At 38.5% G+C, this 21271-nt stretch overlaps 2 protein-coding genes and 1 pseudogene across 4 annotated transcripts in view; all 3 read right to left on the bottom strand.

Annotated features, from left to right (window-relative positions):
• F8 (coagulation factor VIII) overlaps nt 1–21271 on the bottom strand; it is a 191145-nt gene that overhangs the window by 50459 nt on the left and 119415 nt on the right. For all 3 annotated transcript variants that reach the window (XM_003943925.4, XM_074391879.1, XM_074391880.1), the window contains exon 15: nt 1443–1596. In XM_003943925.4, coding sequence (XP_003943974.1) covers nt 1443–1596 — 154 coding nt within the window. The remainder of the gene's footprint in view (nt 1–1442; nt 1597–21271) is intronic.
• LOC120361798 (cytoplasmic 60S subunit biogenesis factor ZNF622 pseudogene) lies at nt 14217–15287 on the bottom strand (annotated as a pseudogene).
• On the bottom strand, nt 15065–21084 carry LOC141582818 (cytoplasmic 60S subunit biogenesis factor ZNF622-like). The gene has a single exon (XM_074391881.1). It carries the CDS (start codon nt 15666–15668, stop codon nt 15306–15308), a length of 363 nt encoding a protein of 120 aa, XP_074247982.1. The 5' UTR covers nt 15669–21084; the 3' UTR covers nt 15065–15305.

Genomic DNA, 21271 nt, shown 5'->3' with positions numbered 1-21271 from the left:
CTAAAAGGGAAAATGTTACTGGAGGGATTTTAAGAGATTATAATGCCCGGAGTTGATATGGTAAGTTAAGATTCTTCATGACAAATTCCAGAATGAATGCATATTATCTTTTTTAAAAAGGCTTATTTTCCAGATTAAAAATTATACATATTTGTCATAGAATATATGGAAAGTAAAATCAGGCAGAAATTGCCCACAATTCCATAATTTTAGATCCTTCTGTATCATTAATATAAACAATCAATTAATTGAAGCAATGAATAGCTATTTTCAGAAAAACATAAAACTAACTACTTTGATCTTTGGTTCACACAATACACCAAAATAACTTTTAGTCTACAGGAAGTATTAAAAAGTTAAATGTAAAAAATTAAACTGTAACAGAAAGTTGAAGAAAGTATAGGTGTTTTTAAAAAAATCTCTGGATACGTAGAAATTTTTACAAACATAAAAGCAATGAAACCGTTAAAAAGTAAAGATTAATGGGTTACTACCTAAAAATTAAAACCTGTTTTATTTCACAAAGCATCATTTATAAAATTTAGAGAAAACAAAAACTTGAAGAAGTACTTCTCATTAAAATGTTCAGTGCTTTCCTATCTATAAGTTAATATAATTAATAAGAAAAGCAATTCCTCCATGAAAGACAAATGTGCAAGGAACATTACCAGATAAGAAGAAAAACTCTTAAGATGCTCATATACATTGCACTTCTGGAATTTTATCTTAGAAAAACTGTTATGATTACAGCATTATTTATATAGTGAAAAAAAGAAACTGTCTAATAGCTTGTTCAAAATAAATGCTTACATAAACTATGGTTCCATAAGTTCATATAATAGACTATTATGCAGTATTTTAAAAACATACATAGAAAGTGCTTCTAATGATGTAAGAAATGTTTTTGACGTGATATTTAGTCAAAAGACAAGTATCAGAATTCTGTATGGTGTAATTTGAATACATAAAGAGAAAAATATATAGGAACATACACAAAAATGGTAATTATGGAATTATTTTTCTATACTTTAAACACTTCCAAAAGTGAGAATACATTATAGTCAGCAAGAAAATAAATATGTAAGATTAATTTTCTTGGCCAGGTGCGGTGGCTTATGCCTGTAATCCCAGCACTTTGGGAGGCAGAGGCAGGTGCATCCCCTGAGGTTATGAGTTCAAGACCAGCCTGGCCAACATGGCAAAACCCTGTCTCTACTAAAAATACAAAAATTAGCTGGGTGTGGTGGTGCATGCCTGTAATCCCAGCTACTCGGGAGGCTTAGACAGGAGAATCGCTTGAACTCAGGAGGCGGAGGTTGCAATGAGCCAAGATTGTGCCACTGCATTCCGGCCTGGGTGACAGAGCAAGACTCAGTCAAAAAAAAAAAAAAAAAAAAAAAAAAAGTAATGATTTTCTTGTAATTTCATTGTCCTTAACTCACCATGATATTATCTTCAACTTCTGCTCTTATATATGGCCCCAGGAGTCCCAAATGTTCATTTAGTTCTCCACGGTATAGGGGCTGAGTAAAGGAGCCATCAGTAAATTCCTGGAAAACCACTTTCTTGAATTGAGGGACACTGCCACTCTGAGCCCTGGAGAAGAAAAAGCAGAGGAAAAGCAATAATTTTATGTACCAAGTGGTTAGAAATGCCTCACATCCTCAATTTCTTAGATGCCTAAGAAGCATTTTGCGTAGTTAACCACTTCATCGTCCTTGAAATACTCTTCCCAATCTTTATTAGTATGTAAGTTTCATGAAAGCTGGGGTTTTGTCTCTTTTGTTTACTGTTGTATTCTCAGCACCTGTAACAGTGCTTGACAAAAAGCAGGAGCTCAAAAAACATTTGTCGAATGTTGAATGAATGTAGAACTTATAAACATACTCCAAATAGAAGAGAGACCCATGGTACAAAAATGCAATCATCACCCAGATCAATAATACAAATGCCTTTGGTACAAAACGTGTTAGGATTCCAATGTAATGTTTTGTCCATATGGATATCAACATTTTCCAGCATCCTTTATTGAATGTCTTTTTAAAACCCTCTTAAAATTGTGTACTAAAACATATACAATAAAGTACATAAAACACAAATGCCTTTGGTACAAAATTGCAGTCATCACCCAGGTCAATAACATTGCCAACAACCCAGAAGACTCACTGGATGTCCTTTTCAATCATACTTTCTCCCTTCCCACTGAAGGTAACCACCATTCTGATGTTTATGATAATCATTTCTTTGCTTTTCTTCATACTTTTACCAGTTATGTATACATCCTTAAAAATATAGTTTAGTTTTGCCTGTTTTTGAAGTGTGTAAATAAAATGTCCATATATATTCTTTTGTTTCTTCTTTCACTTAGCATTCTGGTTGTGAGATTCATCTATATTGCTGTATGTGGCTATAGTTTGTTCATTCCCATTATTGTATAATATTATAAAAATATACCCCAATCATGGACATTTGAGTCATTATAATCTTTGGCACTTTCAAATGGGCCTGCTAGAATATTCTGGTGTATATCTTTTGGCGAACATATATGTGCATTTCTGGTGGGCACATATCTAAGGGTGGAATTGCTAGGTATGCGTGTGTTCAGCTTTGGTAGGTATTGCTACACTGTTTTCCAAAGCAGCCACACCATTTTCCATTTTCCTTAGCAATGTATGCGAATTCCATTTGCTCCACATTATTACAAATGCCTGGTATTGACTGTGTTTTTACATTTTTGGATGCTCTATGAAGTTGAGCATCTTTTCTTATGAGTAGTAGTCATTTGAATTTCCTCTTTTGTGGAGCACCTATCCTAGACTTTTTCTGCTAGGTTTTCTCTTGGACAATCTACTTTTTTTCTCATTGAAGCAAAAGAGTACTCTATATATCCTTGATATGGGTGTCCTTTGCGTTATGTATTGCAAACATTTACCATTCTGTGGCTAATCTTTTCATTGTTTCTCATTATGTTTTGATGAACATGAAGTTGCAACTTTAATGTGTGGAATTTATTAAAAAAAATCCTTACTGGCTAGTGCTTTTTGTATCTTGATGTCAATTCTTTCTTTCCCTACCCTGTGGCTAATATATTCTTTTACTTTTTTCTATCTAAAATGTTTATTATTTTATATTTTACTTTTAGATTTGTAATGCATTGTGAATGGATTTTCGTGTATGGTGTGTTAGGAATCCAATGTAATGTTTTGTCCATATGGATACCAACATTTTTCAGCATCTATTATTGAATTTCTCCTTCTGTGACAACTTTGTCATAAATCAAGTGTCTATACGTGTTAGACTAGTTTTGGATTTTTTATTCTATTTCATTTACCAATTTGTTTATCCCTATGCCAATTATTACATTGTTTTAGTTATTATAACTTTAAAATAAGTCTCAATATATTATACAACAATTTCATCGTATTCTTTCTCTTCAAGGAGGACTTAGCTATTCATAAAGCTTTGCATTTTCATATTAATTTTATAATCAGCTTGTTGAGTTCTACAAAAGGAAAGCCCTGGGATTTTCATTCAGGTTGCACTGAATCCATAAATCAGTTTGGGAATAACCAACATTTTCAAATATCATGTTTTCTAATTCATGTATGTAGTATATCTTGAAGGTTATTTAGGTCGTCTTTAAAGTTTCTCAGTAAATTTCCATAGGTTTTTTTTTTTCCCCATGGAGATCTTGCAAATTTTTAGCTACACTTATTTCTAGGTACTTGTTAGTATTTTATTCCACTATTCATTTTGTTTTTACTTTCTTGTTATGTCTCACCTAATTGACACACTCAAACCGAACTTTCCCCCAGGGCTCTCCTAGAAAGTGACTATCTTGGCTTATGACCATTCTCAAGGGAGAGACTTCAAGACCAAATTAGAAGGAAACCATAGTAATAAAAATCACTATGGAGGCCATCTTCCAGCTTCTAACCAGAAAGAAATCAACCTCCTTCAGCTCGGCAAACCTGCAAGCAATGTGAGCTGTGTGACAATCCAACACAGGTGGAGAGCCAGCACTGATTTGGCCTGGATGGTTCAGGATAATCACCTGAGCACTAAAGCCAGCCGCTTCTGTTGGTGAGTCATTTTCACTGTCACAAGCCATATTGCCATGATGAACATCTTTGACAGACATATTCTTGACACTGAATCCCACACTGTCCCCAAGAAGAACTTCACTTGAAGTTCTTCATGGTGCAATTCAACAGACTTTACTTCAGTTATAATGTTAACTGGAGCAAAGCTGACCAATCATGCTGGGTTTGAGAGCACCAGTCGCCACTAGGCCCACAAAGACAATACCAATACTACCAATTTGTAGACTTCCTGGAGAGGTAGGCACAAGACTTGTCAGTTGGATGAGCTGGTGGTATGATGTAATCCAGATATGTTCCACTGGCATTGCCATCTCTACAGGTGACTTTCCACTCCTTTAACCAAGGCATGTTAGCATGTTGTCAGTATTCCAACTGGAAATTGGCATAAATACTACTGTGTTGGGATTGTAGCCAACATTTTTAATGTAGGGCTGACTTCTTTAATGATTTTACATAGCTCTGTTCAGTGAAATCTATTTTGTTAACTCCAACAATTAGTTGTTTCACATCCAGTATGTAAACCAGAAGGGCATGTTCATGGGTCTGCCCATTCTTGAAGATGCTAGCTTCAAATCTGTTATCACCCCCAGCAACAATAAGGACAGTACAGTCAACCTGAGAGGTGCCTATAATGATGTATTTTTTAATTGTACATGTTTTGAGAATACATGTGATATTTTGATATATTAATACAATGTGTACTAATCAAATAACCATAATTGGAATATCAATCACTTCAATCATTTATCATTTATTTGTGTTGGGGAACACTCCCAATCTTCTCTTCTAGCTATTTTGAAACATACAATAAATCATTGTTAACTATAGTCACCCTACTATAATATCAAACACTACAACTTATCCCTTCTAAGTATAATTTTATGCCTATAACTCAACCTCTCTTCATTCCACTGAACCCTCTACAACCTTCCTAAATTCTGTTAAGCACCGTTCTACTCTGTCTCAGTGAGATCCACTATTTAAGCTCTTACATATAAGTAAAAACGTGATATTTGTCTTTCAAAGATTTATTTCACTTAACATAATGACATCCAGGCTTATCCATGTTGCCATAAATGACAGGATTTCATTCTTTTTAATGGCTGAGAATATTCTATTGTGTATATATACCACACTGTCTTTATCTATTCATCTGTTGATGTATATTTAGGTTGATTTTTATATCCTAGCTATTTTGTTTTTGGTTTTTTTTGAGAAAGAGTTTTGCTCTTGTTGCCCAGACTGGAGTGCAATGGCATGATCTTGGCTCATGGCAACCTTCACCTCCCAGGTTCAAGCGATTCTCCTGTCTCAGCCTCCAGAGTAGCTGGGATTACAGGCATGTGCCACCAGGCCCAGATAATTTTGTATTTTTAGTAGAGATGGTGTTTTTCCATGTTGGCCAGGCTGGTCTCAAACTCCTGACCTCAGGTGATCCGCCCACCTTGATCTCCCAAAGTGCTGGGATTACAGGCATGAGCCACCATGCCTGGCTTTATCCTAGCTGTTGTGAATGTTGCTGTAATAAACGTTGGTGTGCAGCTATCTCTTTGATACATCGATTTCCTGTCTTTGGATATATATCCAGCAGTGGGATTGCTGGATCACATGGTAGTTTTATTTTTAGTTTTTTGAGGAACATCCATACTGTTTTCCATAGTATCCGTAAGAATTTACACTCCCACCAACAGTATACAAGCATTCCTCTTTTGCCACATCCTCACCAGCATTCATTATCTTTTTTTTTTTTTTTGTCTTTTTGATAAAAGCCATTTAACTGGAGTGAAATATCTCATTGTACTTTGGTTTGCATTTCTCTGGTAATTAATAATGTTGAACAGTTTTTCACATACTTGTTGGCCATTTGTATGTCTTCTTTTGAGAAATCTATTCAGATCTTTGTCTACTTTTAATAGGATTCTTTTTTTTTTTTTTTTTTTTTTGCCATTGGCTTGAGTTCCTTATATATTCTGGTTATTAATACCCTCTCAGTTGTATAGTTTGCAAATACTTCATTGCATCCTATAGATTGTCTCTTCACTTTGTTAATTGTTTCCTTTGCTGTGCAGAACCTTTATGGCTTGATATAATTCCATTTGTCTGTTTTTGCTTTAGTCACTTGTGCTTTTGAAGTCTTACCTGCAAAATCTTTCCCAGAGCAATGTCCTGGAGCATTTTCCCAATGTTTTCTTCCAGTAGTGTTATAGTTTCAAGTTTTATATTTAAGTCTCTAATCCCTTTTGATTTGATTTTTGTATATAGTGAGAGATAGGCGTCTAGTTTCATCCTTCTGCATGTGGATATCCAGTTTTCCCAACATCATTTATTGAAGAGACTATTCTTTCACCAGTTCATGTTCTTGGCACTTTTTCAAAAACAAGTTGGCTATAAATGTGTGGATTTATTTCTGGGTTCTCTGTTGGGTTCCACTTGCATATGTTTCTGCCTTTATGACAGAACCATGTTGTTTTGGTTACTATAGCTTTGTAGTATAGTTTGAAATCAAGTAGCATTATGCTTCCAACTTTGTTCTTTTTGCTCAGGACTGCTTTGGCTATTTAGGGTCATATTAGTCTGTTCTCATGCTGCTATAAAGAACTGCTGGAGACTGGGTAATTTATAAAGGAAAGAGTTTTAATTGAGCCACAGTTCCACATGGCTGGAGGGGCCTCAGGAAACTTACAATCATGGTGGAAGGTGAAGGGAAAGCAAGGCACCTTCTTCATAAGGTAACAGGAGGGAGAAGTGCCAGAAGGGGAAAAGCCAGATGCTTATAAAACCATCAGATCTCATGAGAACTCACTCACTATTATAACAGTATGGGGTAAACTGCCCCAATGATCCCATCACTTCCTACTGGGTCTCTCCCATGACACATGGGGATTGTGGAAACTACAATTGAAGATGAGATTTGGGTGGGGACACAGAGCCAAACCATATCATTCCACCCATGGCCCCTTCCAAATCTCATATCCTCACATTTAAAAACAGAATAATGCCTTTCCAACAGTCCCCCAAAGTGTTAGCTCATTCCAGCATTAATCCAAAAGTCTAAGTCCAAAGTCTTATCTGAAACAAGGCAAGTCACTTCCATTTATGAGCCTGTAAAATCAAAAACAAGTTAGTTACTTCCTAGATATAACAGAGGTACAGGCATTGGGTAAAAACACTCATTCCAAATGGGAGAAATTGGCAAAAACAAAGGGGCTACAGGTCCCATGCAAGTCCAAAATCCAATAGGGCAGTCATTAAACCTTAAAGCAGACATCCCCAAACTTTTTACACAGGGGGCCAGTTCACTGTCCCTCAGACCGTTGGAGGGCCGCCACATACTGTGCTCCTCTCACTGACCACCAATGAAAGAGGTGCCCCTTCCTGAAGTGTGGCGGGGGGCCAGATAAATGGCCTCAGGGGGCCCCATGCGGCCCGTGGGCCGTAGTTTGGGGACACCTGCCTTAAAGTATCAAAATGATCTCCATTGACTCCACATCTCACATTAAGGTCAGCTCTGCTCCTGGATGCTTTCATGGACTGGTATTGAGTGCCTGTGGCTCTTCCAGGCACATGGTACAAGCTGTCAGTGAATCTACTATTCTGGGGTCTGGAGGAGGTGGCCTTCTTCTCACAGCTCCACTGGGCAGTGCCCCAATGGTGACTCTGTGTATGGTGTCCCACCCCACATTTCTTTTCGACACTGCCCTAGCAGAGGTTCTCCACGAGGGATCTGCCCCTGCAGCACACCTTTGCCTGGATATCCAGGTGTTTCCATACATCGTCTGAAATCTAGGTGGAGGTTCCCAAACCTCAATTTTTGTCTTCTGTGCACCCACAGAACAAAGGCTGGGGGCTTGCACCCTCTGAAGCCACAGCCCAAGCTGTACCTTGGCCTCTTTTAGCCGTGGCTGGAGTGGCTACAACGCAGGGCCCCAAGTCCCAGGCTGCACAGTGCAGGGCAGCCCTGGACCCACCCGACAAAAGCATTTTTCACAACTAGGCCTCCAGGCCTGTGATGGGAGGGGCTGCTGTGAAGGTGTCTAACATGCCCTGGACACATTTTCCTCATTGTCTTGGCAATTAACATTTGGCTCCTCATTACTTGTGCAAATTTCTGTAGCTGGCTTGAATTTCTCCACAGAAAATGGGTTTGTCTTTTCTACTGGATCATCAGACTGTAAATTTTTCAAACTTTTATGTTCTGAAATGCTTTGTTGCTTAGAAATTTCTTCCGCCAGATACACTAAATCATCTCTCTCAAGTTCAAAGTTCTACAGATCTCTAGGGCAGGGGCAAAATGCCACCAATCTCTTTGCTAAAGCATAGAAAGAGTCACCTATATTCCTATTCCCAACAAGTTCCTCATCTCCATTTGAGACTACCTCATTCCGAACTTCATTGTCCATTATCACTATCAGCATTTTGGTCAAAGCTATCCAATGATTCTCTAGGAAGTTCCAAACTGTTCCAGATTTTCCTGTTTTCTTCTGAGCCCTCCAGGTCTCTAGAAAGTTCCAAATGTTCCCACATTTTCCTGTCTTCTTCTGAGCCCTCCAAACTGTTCCAACCTCTGCCTGTTACATAGTTCCAAAGTTGCTTCCACATTTTCAGGTATCCTTATAGCAGCACCCTCCTACCTTGGTACCAATTTACTTTATTAGTCTGTTCTCATGCTGCTATAAAGAACTGCTGGAGACTGGATAATTTATAAAGGAAAGAGATTTAATGGACTTACAGTTCTGTATTGCTGGAGAAGCCTCAGGAAACTTAACAATCATGGTGGAAAGCAAAGGGGAAGCAAGGCACCCTCTTCATAAAGTGGCAGGGGTGATAAGCGCCCACAGGGGAAATGCCAAACACTTATAAAACTATCAGATCTCATGAGAACTCACTCACTATCACGAGAACAGCCTGGGAGAAACTGCCCCCACGACCCAATCACTTCCCACTGGGTCCCTCCCACGACATGTGGGGACTATGGGAACTGCAATTAAAGATGAGATTTGGGTAGGGACATAGCCAATCCATATCTGGGTCTTTTGTGGTTCTGTACAAATTTAAGATTGCTTTTTCTATTTCTGTGAAAAATTTCATTGGTATTTTATAGGTATTACCTTAAATCTTGTAGAATTGATATTTTAACAATATGAATGCTTCCATTCTATGAACATGGGCTAGATATCTTTTCATTTTTTGTGTGTCTTCTTCAGTTCCTCTTATCAGTGTTTTACATTTGTCAGTATAGAGATCTTTCATCTCTTTGGTTAAATTTATTCCTATATATTTATTTTTATTATAGCTATTGTAAATGAAAATGCTTTTATGATTTCTCTCTCAGGTTGTTAGGTCTTGTTATATAGAAATGCTAACGATTTTTGTATGTTGGTTTTGTATCTTGCAACTTTACTGAATTTATTTATCATCAGTTCTAACAGTTTTTTGGTGGAGTGTTTAGGTTTTTCTAAATATAAGATTATATTATCTACAAACAAGGGGAATTTGACTTCTTTCTTTCTAATTTGAAGGCCCTTTGCTTAATTGCTCCATCTGGGACTTCCAGGACTACATTTAATAGAATTGGTGAAAGTGGGAATACTTGTCTTGTTCCAGATCTTAGAGGAAAGGCTTTCAATTTTTTTCCCATTCAGTATAATGTTAGCTGTGGGTTTGTCATATATAATCTTTACTGTTTTGAGATATGCACCTTTTAAACCCAATTTGTTGAGAGTTTTTATCAAGGGGTGTTGAATTTTATTCAATGGTTTCTTGACAGCCATTAAAATAAGTATATGGTTTTTCTCTTTCCTTCTGTTAATGTAGTGTATCACATTTATTGATTTCCATATAGGATGAATTCCCCTTGAGCATGACAAACACTCATTTTAATGTGTTGTTGAATTTAGTTTGCAAGTATTTTGTTAGGATTTTTGCATCTATATTCATCAGGGATGTTGGCCTGTAGTTTTCTTTTTGTTGTTGTTTTGTCCTTGTCTGGTTTGGGTATTGGGATAGTGCTGGTCTCGTAGAATGAGTTTGAAAGCATTCTTTTCTCTTCAATTTTTTGAAATATTAAATAGTTTCAGTATAAATGGTGTAAGTTTTTCTTCAGCAGAGAAGCCATCAGGTCTCGGACTTTTATTTGATGCCAGACTTTTTCTTACTGCTTCAATCTCATTACTTGTTATTGGTCTGTTCAAGTTTTCTATTTCCTCGTGGTTCAATCTTGGTAAGTTGTATGTGCCCAGAAATTTATCTATTTCTTCTAGTTTTTCCAATTTGCTGGCATATAGTTGTTCATAATAGTTTCTAGTGATACATTGTTTTTCTGTGTCATCAGTTTTAATGACTCTTTTCATCTCTGATTTCAATTATTTGGGTCTTCTCTCATTTTTTTCCTTAGTCTAGATAAAGGTTTTAAAATTTTATCTTTCAAAAAGCCATTGAAAAAATTTCGTTGGTCTTTAACTTTTCAAAAGAAGACATTTATGCAGACAACAAACGTATGAAAAAATGCTCATCATCACTGGTCATTAGAGAAATGCAAATCAAAACCACATTGATATACCATTTCACACCATTTAGAAGGGTGATCATTTAAAAATCAGGAGACAACAGTTGCTGGAGACGATGTGGAGAAATAGGAACGCTTTTACACTGTTGGTGGGAGCATCATTCAACCATTGTGGAAGACTGTGGCAATTCCTCAAGGATCTAGAACTAAAAATACCATTTGACCCAGCAATCCCATTACTGGGTATATACACAAAGGATAATATATCATTCTATTATAAAGACACATGCACACGTATGTTTATTGTGGCACTGTTCACAACAGCAAAGACTTGGAACCAACTCAAATGCCCATCAATGATAGACTGGATAAAGAAAATGTGGCATATATACACCATGGAATACTATGCAGCCATAAAAAGGATGAGTTCATGTCCTTTACAGGGACATGGATGAAGCTGGAAACCATCATTCTCAGCAAACTGACACAAGAACAGAAAACCAAACACCGCATGTTCTCACTCATAGGTGGGTGTTGAACAATGAGAACACATGGACACAGGGAGGGGAACATCACATACCGGGGCCTGTGGTGGTGGGGGTGGGGAGGCTGGGGGGGATAGCAGGGGGTGGTGGGATCGAGGAGGGATAACATTAGGAGAAATACCTAATATAGATGACAGGAGGATGGGTGATAGGTGCAGCAAACCAGCAAGGCACCTGTATACCTATGTAACAAACCTGCATGATCTGCACATGTACCACAGAACTTAAAAGTATAATAAAAAAATAAATAAAAGAAATCGTGGATTACAAATATCACAAGAAAAAAAATTTCACTGGTCTTTCATATTGTTTTCTTTCTATCAATATTATTGATTTCTGTGATTACCATTATTATTATTATTTTCCTGCTACTAATTTTGGGTTTGGTTTGCTCTTGTTTTTCTATGTCCTTGAGTTACATCATCACCAGGTTTATTTGAAGTCGTTCTACTTTTTCGACGTAAGCATTTATACCTATAAACTTCTCTTAGTGCTGCCTTTGTTGTATCCCATTCATTTTGGTATGTTGTTTCCATTTTCATTTGTTTCAATACATTTGCTTCTTAATTTCTTCATTGACTTATTGGTTATTCAGGAGTATGTTGTTTAATTTCCATGTATAGTTACAAAAGTTCTCATTATTAATTTCTAGTTTTATTCCACTGTAGTCAGAAAAGATACTAATATAATTTTATTTTTCAAATGTTGAGACTTGTTCTCTGACCTAACATAGTGTATATTGAAGAATGTTCCATGTGCTGATGAGAATGCATATTCTGCAGTAGTTGGATGAAATATTCTTTAAAATGTCAGGTAGGTTCATTTGGTCTACAGTATGTTCCCGGATGAATTGGAGCTCCTTTATATATTATTTGCTTCTTTTTTTCTTGCTCTTTTTAGGATTCTCTGTTTGTCTTTAACCTTTGAGAGTTTAATTATTACATGCCTTGGCGTGGTCTTATTTGGGTTGAATTTGTTTTGTGATCTTCAACCTTCCTGTACCTGGATACATATATCTTTCTGTAGTTTCTGTTATTACTTCTTTGAGCTTTTACTCATTGCTCTTTCCCTCTTGAAGGCCCATGACTCTTAGATTTGCTCTACTGAGGCTATCCTCTAGATCTTCTAAGTGTTCTTCATTGCTTTTAATTATTTTTTCTCCTTTGACTATGTGTTTTCAAGTAGATTGTCTTTTAACTCATTGATTCTTTCTTTTGTTTGATCAATTTTGCCGTTTAGACTTTTTTTTTCCACTCAGCTATTGCATTTCTCAGCTCCAGCATTTCTGCTTTTTAAATTATTATTTCGATTTCTCTGTTAAATGTACCTCATAAATTTCTCAGTTGCTTTTTTGTGTTATTTGAGTTTCCTCAGAACCGCTATTTTGAATTATTGATCTGAGAGCTGACAATTTGCCATCTCATTAGGGTGGTCATGGGCTCCATGCTGTTTCCATTTGGAGAGGTCATAGTTCCCTGTGGGGAACATTCCCGTATGAGACCCCTAAAAGGCGTGAGTCTCACTATACGGTGAGTTTGATCCCAAACACAGTTTCGTACTGGAGGCAGTCGAGCTATCCGGAAATATAGGAACTGAAAGATGAATGATCAGTTTCTAATATCAACCACAATATCGTTTGGGGCCTAAAATTATGCGTTGCTGCTAGACCGAGTGACCCCCTACCAGCAACCGGTTCCTGCTTTTAACCTTTTTATGACTCTTCAAGAATAAGCCTTAAACCTTACCTGAGTGCCTTGTACCCTAGATAATGGTTTAACTGTCGATATTTGCAAAGCAAAATGCCACCATAAGGGATGGCTTTGATTCCTGACTCAGAGATTCCTGAATGGGGAAGTTGAGTTAAGTTGAGTCAGGAGTAGACAAAGGAGAATCTGATTAAAAGATATTCTGATGAGCAAAACCAAAAAACCTTTTCACATCTCAGTTCTGAAACAAGGTCAAACCAGAGATACCTGCAGCCAGGAGGAATAATGTTTGGATGTAAACAAGCTTTGTGAATGTTTGGATGTAAACAAGCTTTGTGAATAATGTTTGGATGTAAGCAAGCTTTGTGAATAATGTTTGGATGCAAACAAACTTTGTGATTACAGGAAATTTTGTTACTTTTTACAACCTCTGATTGCCTATCTGACTTCTCTATTGTATAGGCCATGTGAGGCATACATTTGCATTCCTCTTACTATGACGTAAACCAGAGCCAAGAAAGTGTATTTATTCCTGGCCTTTGAAAAATCAAATTTGCTGTTTAGGCACAGCCTATCAGCCCTCCAGATGCCTCGCTTTCTCTCTCTCTGTCTTTATTAATTTTCCAGGCGCACTCCCTCTTCCAGGTATTGGTACCCTCTTGCAGGTCGAGAGACCCCCTGGGCAGACGTGCCTACCCGTCCCGGACGGTCCACGACAGTTCCCTATTTGCTCTTGTGTTTTAGGCACATGTATCTATGTTTTTGTATGAACGCTGTTATTTATTCCAGTCTTTGTGTCTGGCTTCGTTTGGGTTTTAAGGAGTATGCCTGTCTAAGGGTTATGCGCAAATTAAGAGTTCCCTTAATCTGAGATTACTTCCTCTTTTTTGTCACTAGATGGTGCTGTAAGCCCAGGTTTGCTGCAGCTCTTGCAAAAAAACGGGATTAAAGCCCATCCCCGATTTGGGGGAGGTGCAAAGTGGATATCCTTTAGGATTTTGTGTCCAGAGAAGCCATGGAGTGTGCCTCCTACAGCTGAACAGTCTCTTTCGTTGGGTGTCTTCTTTGGCTTAGATGAAGAGCAGCCAATGTGTTTTGCATGCTGGGTTTGCTAGCCTCACTTCCGTCCTTTGTCTCTAGCTGCCTTCAGGATTTATAACCCTAGTGGCAATCACACTGCTTCCCAGGGATTAAGGCAGGAATGATTTTTATGCAAAGGAACCCAGGAAGTGGGAAAGCTGGCTCTTCACCTAGATCTCACTTTTTCCGATGGACTACCGTCAGTCTAGGGGAACATTTCTGCATCGTGCCTGGCAGTTTGGGAAGGGGACGTTGCAGTTAAAGAGGCCCATCTTTGTTATCTTCTGCTTGCAGTTGTTCTCTTCTGTGTGAGCACTCGGATCCTCACAGCTTCTGTTTTGAGTTCTGGGATATTCTTGGTGATAAGCCAGTCACCGAGTAGTTGTTTTTGAGGGAGAGTGAAGCCATCATACAACCTAGCTTTGACCCTAAAGTGCATCTGTTTGATGACAATGTTCTTCATTTCTGTCTTCAGCATCCATTTTAATTGCATCCTTTGGATATAATGCATGTCTCATTCTCATGTAGCTGCTCCTGTGTTGCCAGTCTATCCCAGGGCTCTCTATTACTGAAGCACTCGGCCCGTGGCCTTCTAATATTTAGCAACTGCCACAGCTCTTGACAAGCCAAATCACTGTTTATAGTATCTCATCAAGGAGTGATGACTCACTCTGGCATGAGAAGGCAGAATCAGTTCCATGCTTTCATCATCATATTCTAAGTCCTTTCCTGAGAACAACTCCTCAGCCTCATTAGGGTCCTCCCCTTCCTTGTGATCTGGGTAGCTAATCCTAAAATTATAGAAGTCTGCAAATTCCAAAGTGGCATCACCATCTGTAAAAAGCTTACAGTAGCTTTGATCGTATAGGACTGTACAGCTTCTGTCGAGTAGAAGGACTTCCCTTTCTCATTGCACCACAAGCAAATCTTTTCAACATACAATTTTTCTCACAAGTAATTGAGTCCCTTAAGATCTGAAAGATATTCTGTATCAGTAATAAAGAAGCAGTAGACTTTGATCATATAAGCCCCATTCTTCACGAGTGAGCTTGAATATTGGGGACAAAATAAGCCATCTATTACAGAGATGGCACCAAGGGGTGGGCTTTCCCTAGCCCAGGCGTCCCCAAACTATGGGCCGCATGCGGCCCCCTGAGGCCATTTATCCGGCCCCCCGCCACACTTCAGGAAGGGGCACCTCTTTCATTGGTGGTCGGTGAGAGGACCACAGTATGTGGTGGCCCTCCAACGGTCTGAGGGACAGTGAACTGGCCCCCTGTGTAAAAAGTCTGGGGACTCCTGCCCTAGCCTCTTCCTCCTCTCCGTCCTGCTCTTCCACATCATCCATTGCTTCAGTATCCTCACATTACAATTCTTCATCAGAATCATTGTCTTCCCAATCATCTTCATCCAGGTCCTCTTCTTCCTCACTGTCTTCCTCCTGCTGCTTTGCCACCTTCTTCACCCACTGTTCAAACCACTGGAGCTGGGGCAGTTTCTCAGTCAGGTTTCTGTTATGGGTTACACAGCCACCAGCAGCCATGGCCATGGAACTCCTGGATTCCTCTGCAGGTGCTGGGGGCTCCTTCTTGGGACACATGGATGGCAGAGCCTTGATGACCTGCTGGATGACTGCATTTCTGGCATCCTTGTCCACACTGTCCATGTGCAGTCTTTTCTCCAAGTTCTTTTCATTTATCATCTCCACTTTCCTTTTCACAGCCTGCATGGTCTTCTGTAGTTCAACATGCTGCTAGGACTTGAAGCAGTTTTTGTAGGTATTGAAACAGGCAAATTTGTTACTGCAAATGGTGCAGGAAGTGGCCAAGCGTTTGCTCTCCTGCTCCACCACAGTCTGCTGCACCTGCACTCACTCCTGGACGCCCTCAGCAGTTACTAGGATCATTGTGGCCACATTTTGCAACAGGTTGTAGCGGTGCCAACCCATCTTACAGTGGGCCTGCTGTATGTCTGTGTTGCAGAATGTCACCTGGCAAGTTATGCAAGTTTATATCACGATTGCCAGGTGAAAAATAGAGGCAAGCCAAAACCTAGTGATCAGCACCCTGGCCCCAGGAGACCCTCATACTTAACTCACCACAGCAGCCGCTATGAGCCACACAGCACACTGATTTCTCGATTCTCACTCCAAACTTTTAATGGGTGTAGAATTCTATTTTGGCAGTTATTTTATTTCAATGCCTTCTAGATACCATTTCTTCATCTTCTATCTTTATCAATTTTGTTTAGCTTTTCAAAAAACCAACTATTTGCTTCATTGCTCTTTTCTATCTTTTTACTGTTTATTTATTTCTGCTCTAATTTTTGTTATTTCCTTCCTTCTGCTAACTTTGCACTCTTAGTTTGTCCTTTTTCTCTAGTTCCTTGAGGTATAACATTAGATTGTTTATTTGAGATCTTTCTTTTTTTGTTGTGTAGGCATTTATTGCTATAAACCCATTTTTTTAGAACTGCTTTTGCTGAATACTGTAAGTTTCAGTATATTGTGTTTCCATTTTCCTTTGCCTCCATATTTTTTAAATGTTCCTTTTAATTTCTTCTTTGACCCAATAGTTGCTCAGAAGCATATTGTTTAATTTCCATGTATTTGTAAATTTTCCTTAATTCCTCCTGGTATTGATTTCTAGTTCCATACTATTGTTCTCAGAAAAGATACTTGATATTATTTTGATCTTCTCAAATGTGCTAAGACTTGTTTTGTGGCCAAACATATGATCTATTCTAGAAGATGTTCCATGTGCAGCTGAGAAGAATGTGCATTCTACTGCTGTTGGGTGGGATATTCTGTATATGTCTGTTAGGTCCATTTGGTCTAAAGTGTAGTTCCAGTCTAACGGTTCCTTATTAATCTGTCTGGATAATCTATTGTTGAAAGTGAAGTATTGAAATCCTCTAATATTATAATATTATTGTGTTGGAGTCTATGTCTCCCTTCAGATTTTTTTTTTTTTTTTTTTTTTTTTTTTTAGACAGTATTGCTTTGTTGCCAGGTGTCAGGCTGGAATGCAGTGGCATGATCTTGGCTCACTGCAACCTCTGCCTCCCGGGTTCAAGCAATTCTCCTGCCTCAGCCTCCTGAGTAACTGGGACTACAGGTATGTGTCACACACACACATACATATATTTATTTATTTTAGTAGAGATGGGGTTTCATCATGTTGGCCAGGATGGTCTTGATGTTTTGACCTCATGATCTGCCTGCCTCAGCCTCCCAAAGTGCTGGGATTACAGGTGTGAGCCACCATGCCCAGCCCCCTTCAGATGTCTTAATGTTTGTTTTATATTTAGATGCTCTGATGTTTGTTGCATATATATTTATAATTGTTATATTCTCTAAATTAATTGACCCCTTTATCACTAAATAATGACCGTCTTTGTCTCTTTTTACAGTTTTGGCCTAAGCATATTTTTTTCTGGCAATTGCCTCTCTCTGTTTTTGGTGGCCCCCTGGAGATTAGAATTTGTCAGTACCTGAGACCAGTAAAGTAGAGGAGGACCCTTTAGATGTAGCTAGAAAGGCTGGGGCATTAGCTATGTATTCCAGTTCCTTCTATCCTCATGGTGAAGCTGAGTGCAGGTATTTATCTCCATCTCTCTGTACTAAGCCAGAGAGAAAATCTGTGGCAAATGCCTGTACTCATATTTATGCTGTACCTTCTGAACCTGGGGAGATGCCTGCTGGAATTTGGCCCATTGTATGTTCACCTCTGTTTTCTGTGGCCTATGGCCACTTGGGAACACAAAGCCCCACTGAATCTCAGAGCTAAATTGTATAGGAGACAGTCTTTTGGTTGGAAGCTATGGAAGTTGTTCTTGGTGTGTGAACAAACTTCTTTCAGGTAGAATGAGTAGACCTTGATTTATCAGTGGGGTGAGCCAGAGGAAAGGCTCAGGAATTGCTGAGTTTCTGCTTAGGCTGCCTGAGGGCTACTGTTTTTTAGCTCCCTGATGCAATTTCATTAGCTCAAGAGGAGGGGAATTATACTGTACTCCTTGAATGACAGAGTGGCAAGGTCACATTGTACAAGAGCATGTAGGACAGGCTTTATTGCCACATCAGTTTTTGGAAAATACAGTTAGCCATAGTCTCTCATTATATCTTTTGTATTTTCCACTTAAACTCTACATGCTGCATTCCATAGTATTTTTTTTTTTACTTACCTGCCAACCAACCAATTCTTTCTACATGTTTTAACAATGGTATCTGTCTGATGATTCCAAGATCTTAGGTCTGTGAGTTTATTTTGGTTCTCTGTTGTTTCTGTTGTGTCTTGCTTATTTTTTCTTATTTCTTTTGGTACCTAATATCTTTCTGTTCTGGGTATTGTGTTTGAAATATTTATGAAAATAATTTGAGGCCTAGAGAGTTGGTTTGTTCTCTAAAGTAGTTTTATGTTTTCTTCTCCCAGATGCCTGGGAGCACTGCCAACCTAAAACTGGCTTAAATTTTGATTAAGAATAGAGGTTTCAAATACCACATGTTCTCACTTATAAGTGGGAGCTAAATGATGAAAACATATGGACACATAGAGGGGAACAGCACATACTGTGATCTGTTGGAAGGTGGAGGGTGCAAGGAGGGAGAGGATTAGGAAAAATAACTAATGGGCACTAAGCTTAATAACCTGGGTAATGAAATACTCTGTTCAACAAACCCCTATGACATAGTTTACCTATGTAAGAAACCTACACTTGTACCCCTGAACTTAAAAGTTAGAAAAAAATTCCCAGACCTTAGCAACTTTCCTGATCCATATGTTCCACTTTGGGAAAATTCAGATCATTTTATAGTGCTTGCAGAATATTATAAACTGCCAACAGACACCAGTTCCCAAACCCAGGGAGCATTCTTGCCTCTGAGAGTCACAGAATAAAGAAGCTCAGGAAGCATTCCTCCAGCCCTGCTGTGTCAGACAACTACTGTCCAGAACATCAGCCCTGCAACTCAATCTGAGGGTTTGACACTGCTTTAGAGGCCAGAAGGGCAAGGAAACTAAAAAAAGGTCCAGTGAGCAAGAGTTGAAGGAATAGGAGCTATTTTGCTGGGACAGAACAGTTATCTAGTATAAAAGTATTTGAAAAGTTGTTAGGTGGAGCAGAAATTGGGTCTATACTGTGTCAGATCAGGGTGGGGGGAAGTCCAGTCCAGGGATCCACAATTAGCACCGTCTGAAAAATAAAGTAAGCTGTTTTGGAAAGTCACTATTGTGGCTGGAATAACCACAAACAAAAAAAGAATAGAGGTTTAATGGACAACACAGATGATAGAAAACTGGACTGAAACTTAATGGAGTGAAAATTAATTGATTCACCATTATCTTGAAGATGTTTCTCTTTAGGGACTGATAAGGTTTGGCTGTGTCCTCACCCAAATCTCATCTTGAATTGTAACTCCCACAATTCCCATGTGTCTTGGGAGGTACCCATTGGGAGGTAATTGACTCATGGGGGCAGGTCTTTCCTGTACTGTTCTCATGATAGTGAATAAATCTCATAAGATCTGATGGTTTTATAAGGGAGAATTTCCCTGCACAAGCTCTTTCTCTCCTTGCCTGCTGCCATCCATAAAAGATGTGATTTGCTCCTCCTTGCCTTCCACCATGATTGTGAGGCCTCCCCAGCCAGGTGGAACTGTAAGTTCATTAAACCTCTTTCTCTTGTAAATTGCCCAGTTTTGGTTATGTCTTTATCAGCAGCATGAAAACAGACTAACACAGGGACCAAGCTTAAAGTTAGAGTAGTTTACATCTATTTTTTTTTCCTTGCTTACCCAATTAAATGCTATTTGAATGCTACCTACATGCTTATGACTCCTAAATTTATATCTTTAGCACAGACCTCTTCCTTAACTCTCCAGACTCATATATCAAGCTGCCTACTAAACATCTCAATTTGGATATCTAATTGCCATCTCAACCCTAATATGTAAAATACAGAGCCTTCAGTGTTTCCTCAAATGAATCTATTCTACCTCAAGCCTTCCATATCTCAGTATATGACACCATCATTCACCTACTTGCTCAGGACAAAACTTAAAAATGTTCTTTACATCTTCTCTCCTCATTCTCCCCATACTCAATTAACAGTCAATCTTGTATGCTTATCTTAAATCATACCCAACATCCTTCCATTTCTTTCCATTTCTGCCACCACCACACTGGTTTAAATTGTCTTCTTTTATCTGTGTGACTGCAAGCATCTTAACTGGTATCTCTGCTCCCATTCTTGCCCATGGATGCTGTGTGACACAATTCCATATAATAGGTCTTACCTAGAGTTTGGACATAAATGGGAGAACTGCTTTTGTCTCCCTACATTTATCATTTACTAATTCATTCAACATACATTTATTTGAACATCTTTCAGATGCCAGCCCATTCAAAGTTCTGGGGACACACTATTGAACAATACCTCCAGAGTTTGTGCTCTTAATGAACTTAACTTATAGTCAGAGAAGATAGACATAAAGAAAAATATATATAATATTTCAGGTGCTGGTAAGTGCATTGACAAAAATGTTGGGAGAGATATTTATATACATAAAATGAAATTTGAGCATCATCCTAAAGGAAGTAAGAAAACTAGCATTAGAGTATCAGGGGACATAATTTTAAACAGAGAACAGAAACTGTAATGGTCTAGAGACAGGAGCATATCTGGTCCGTTTGAGAAGAACAAGGAGGCCAGTGTGGCTGAGGCAGGATTAACAGGAGACAACGGTAACAGATGAGGGCAGAGAGGTTGCAGAGGGTCAGATTTCATAGGGTCTTGAAGGCCATGGTGAAGGCTTTGGAATTTACTGAGTGAGATGAAATTCCACTGAAGGATTTGAAGCAGAGAACAGTGATCAGAATCGCAATTTAAAAATTACTTTAGCCGCAATATTGGGAAAAGACAATATTGAGGGTAAGATTGGAAGCAGAAAGGCTTTGTATCAACTCTCATCTAAATTATTGCAACAGCTTCTTATAAGAATTCACGTGAGAGTTAATGATAGTTTAAACCTGTATGTTAGTCACTGAGGTATGGAGAAGAGGCTGGGCTGTGTGTGTGTGTGTTTATAGACTTGATTTTATTATTTTAATACTACTTTATTATTACAGAAGCACTGCATATACAGTGTAGATAATTTGAAAATATAGGCAAATAATATTCAAAAAATAAAAACATCACTTTTATAACATTTGGAGTGACATGTCCTCTCTTGTCTTGTAACCTGCTTCCCCTGGTCAATTATCTTCATTGTCCCATTTAAGTATATTTTCATTTTATTCAATACTAAGTCCATAATCAACCCTGACTATTTTTTGA

Source organism: Saimiri boliviensis, chromosome X (genome assembly GCF_048565385.1).
Source record: "Saimiri boliviensis isolate mSaiBol1 chromosome X, mSaiBol1.pri, whole genome shotgun sequence".
NCBI lineage: Eukaryota > Metazoa > Chordata > Mammalia > Primates > Cebidae > Saimiri > Saimiri boliviensis.
Note: the sequence above shows the minus strand (reverse complement) of the source record. Positions and strands in the feature narration are given on the sequence as shown.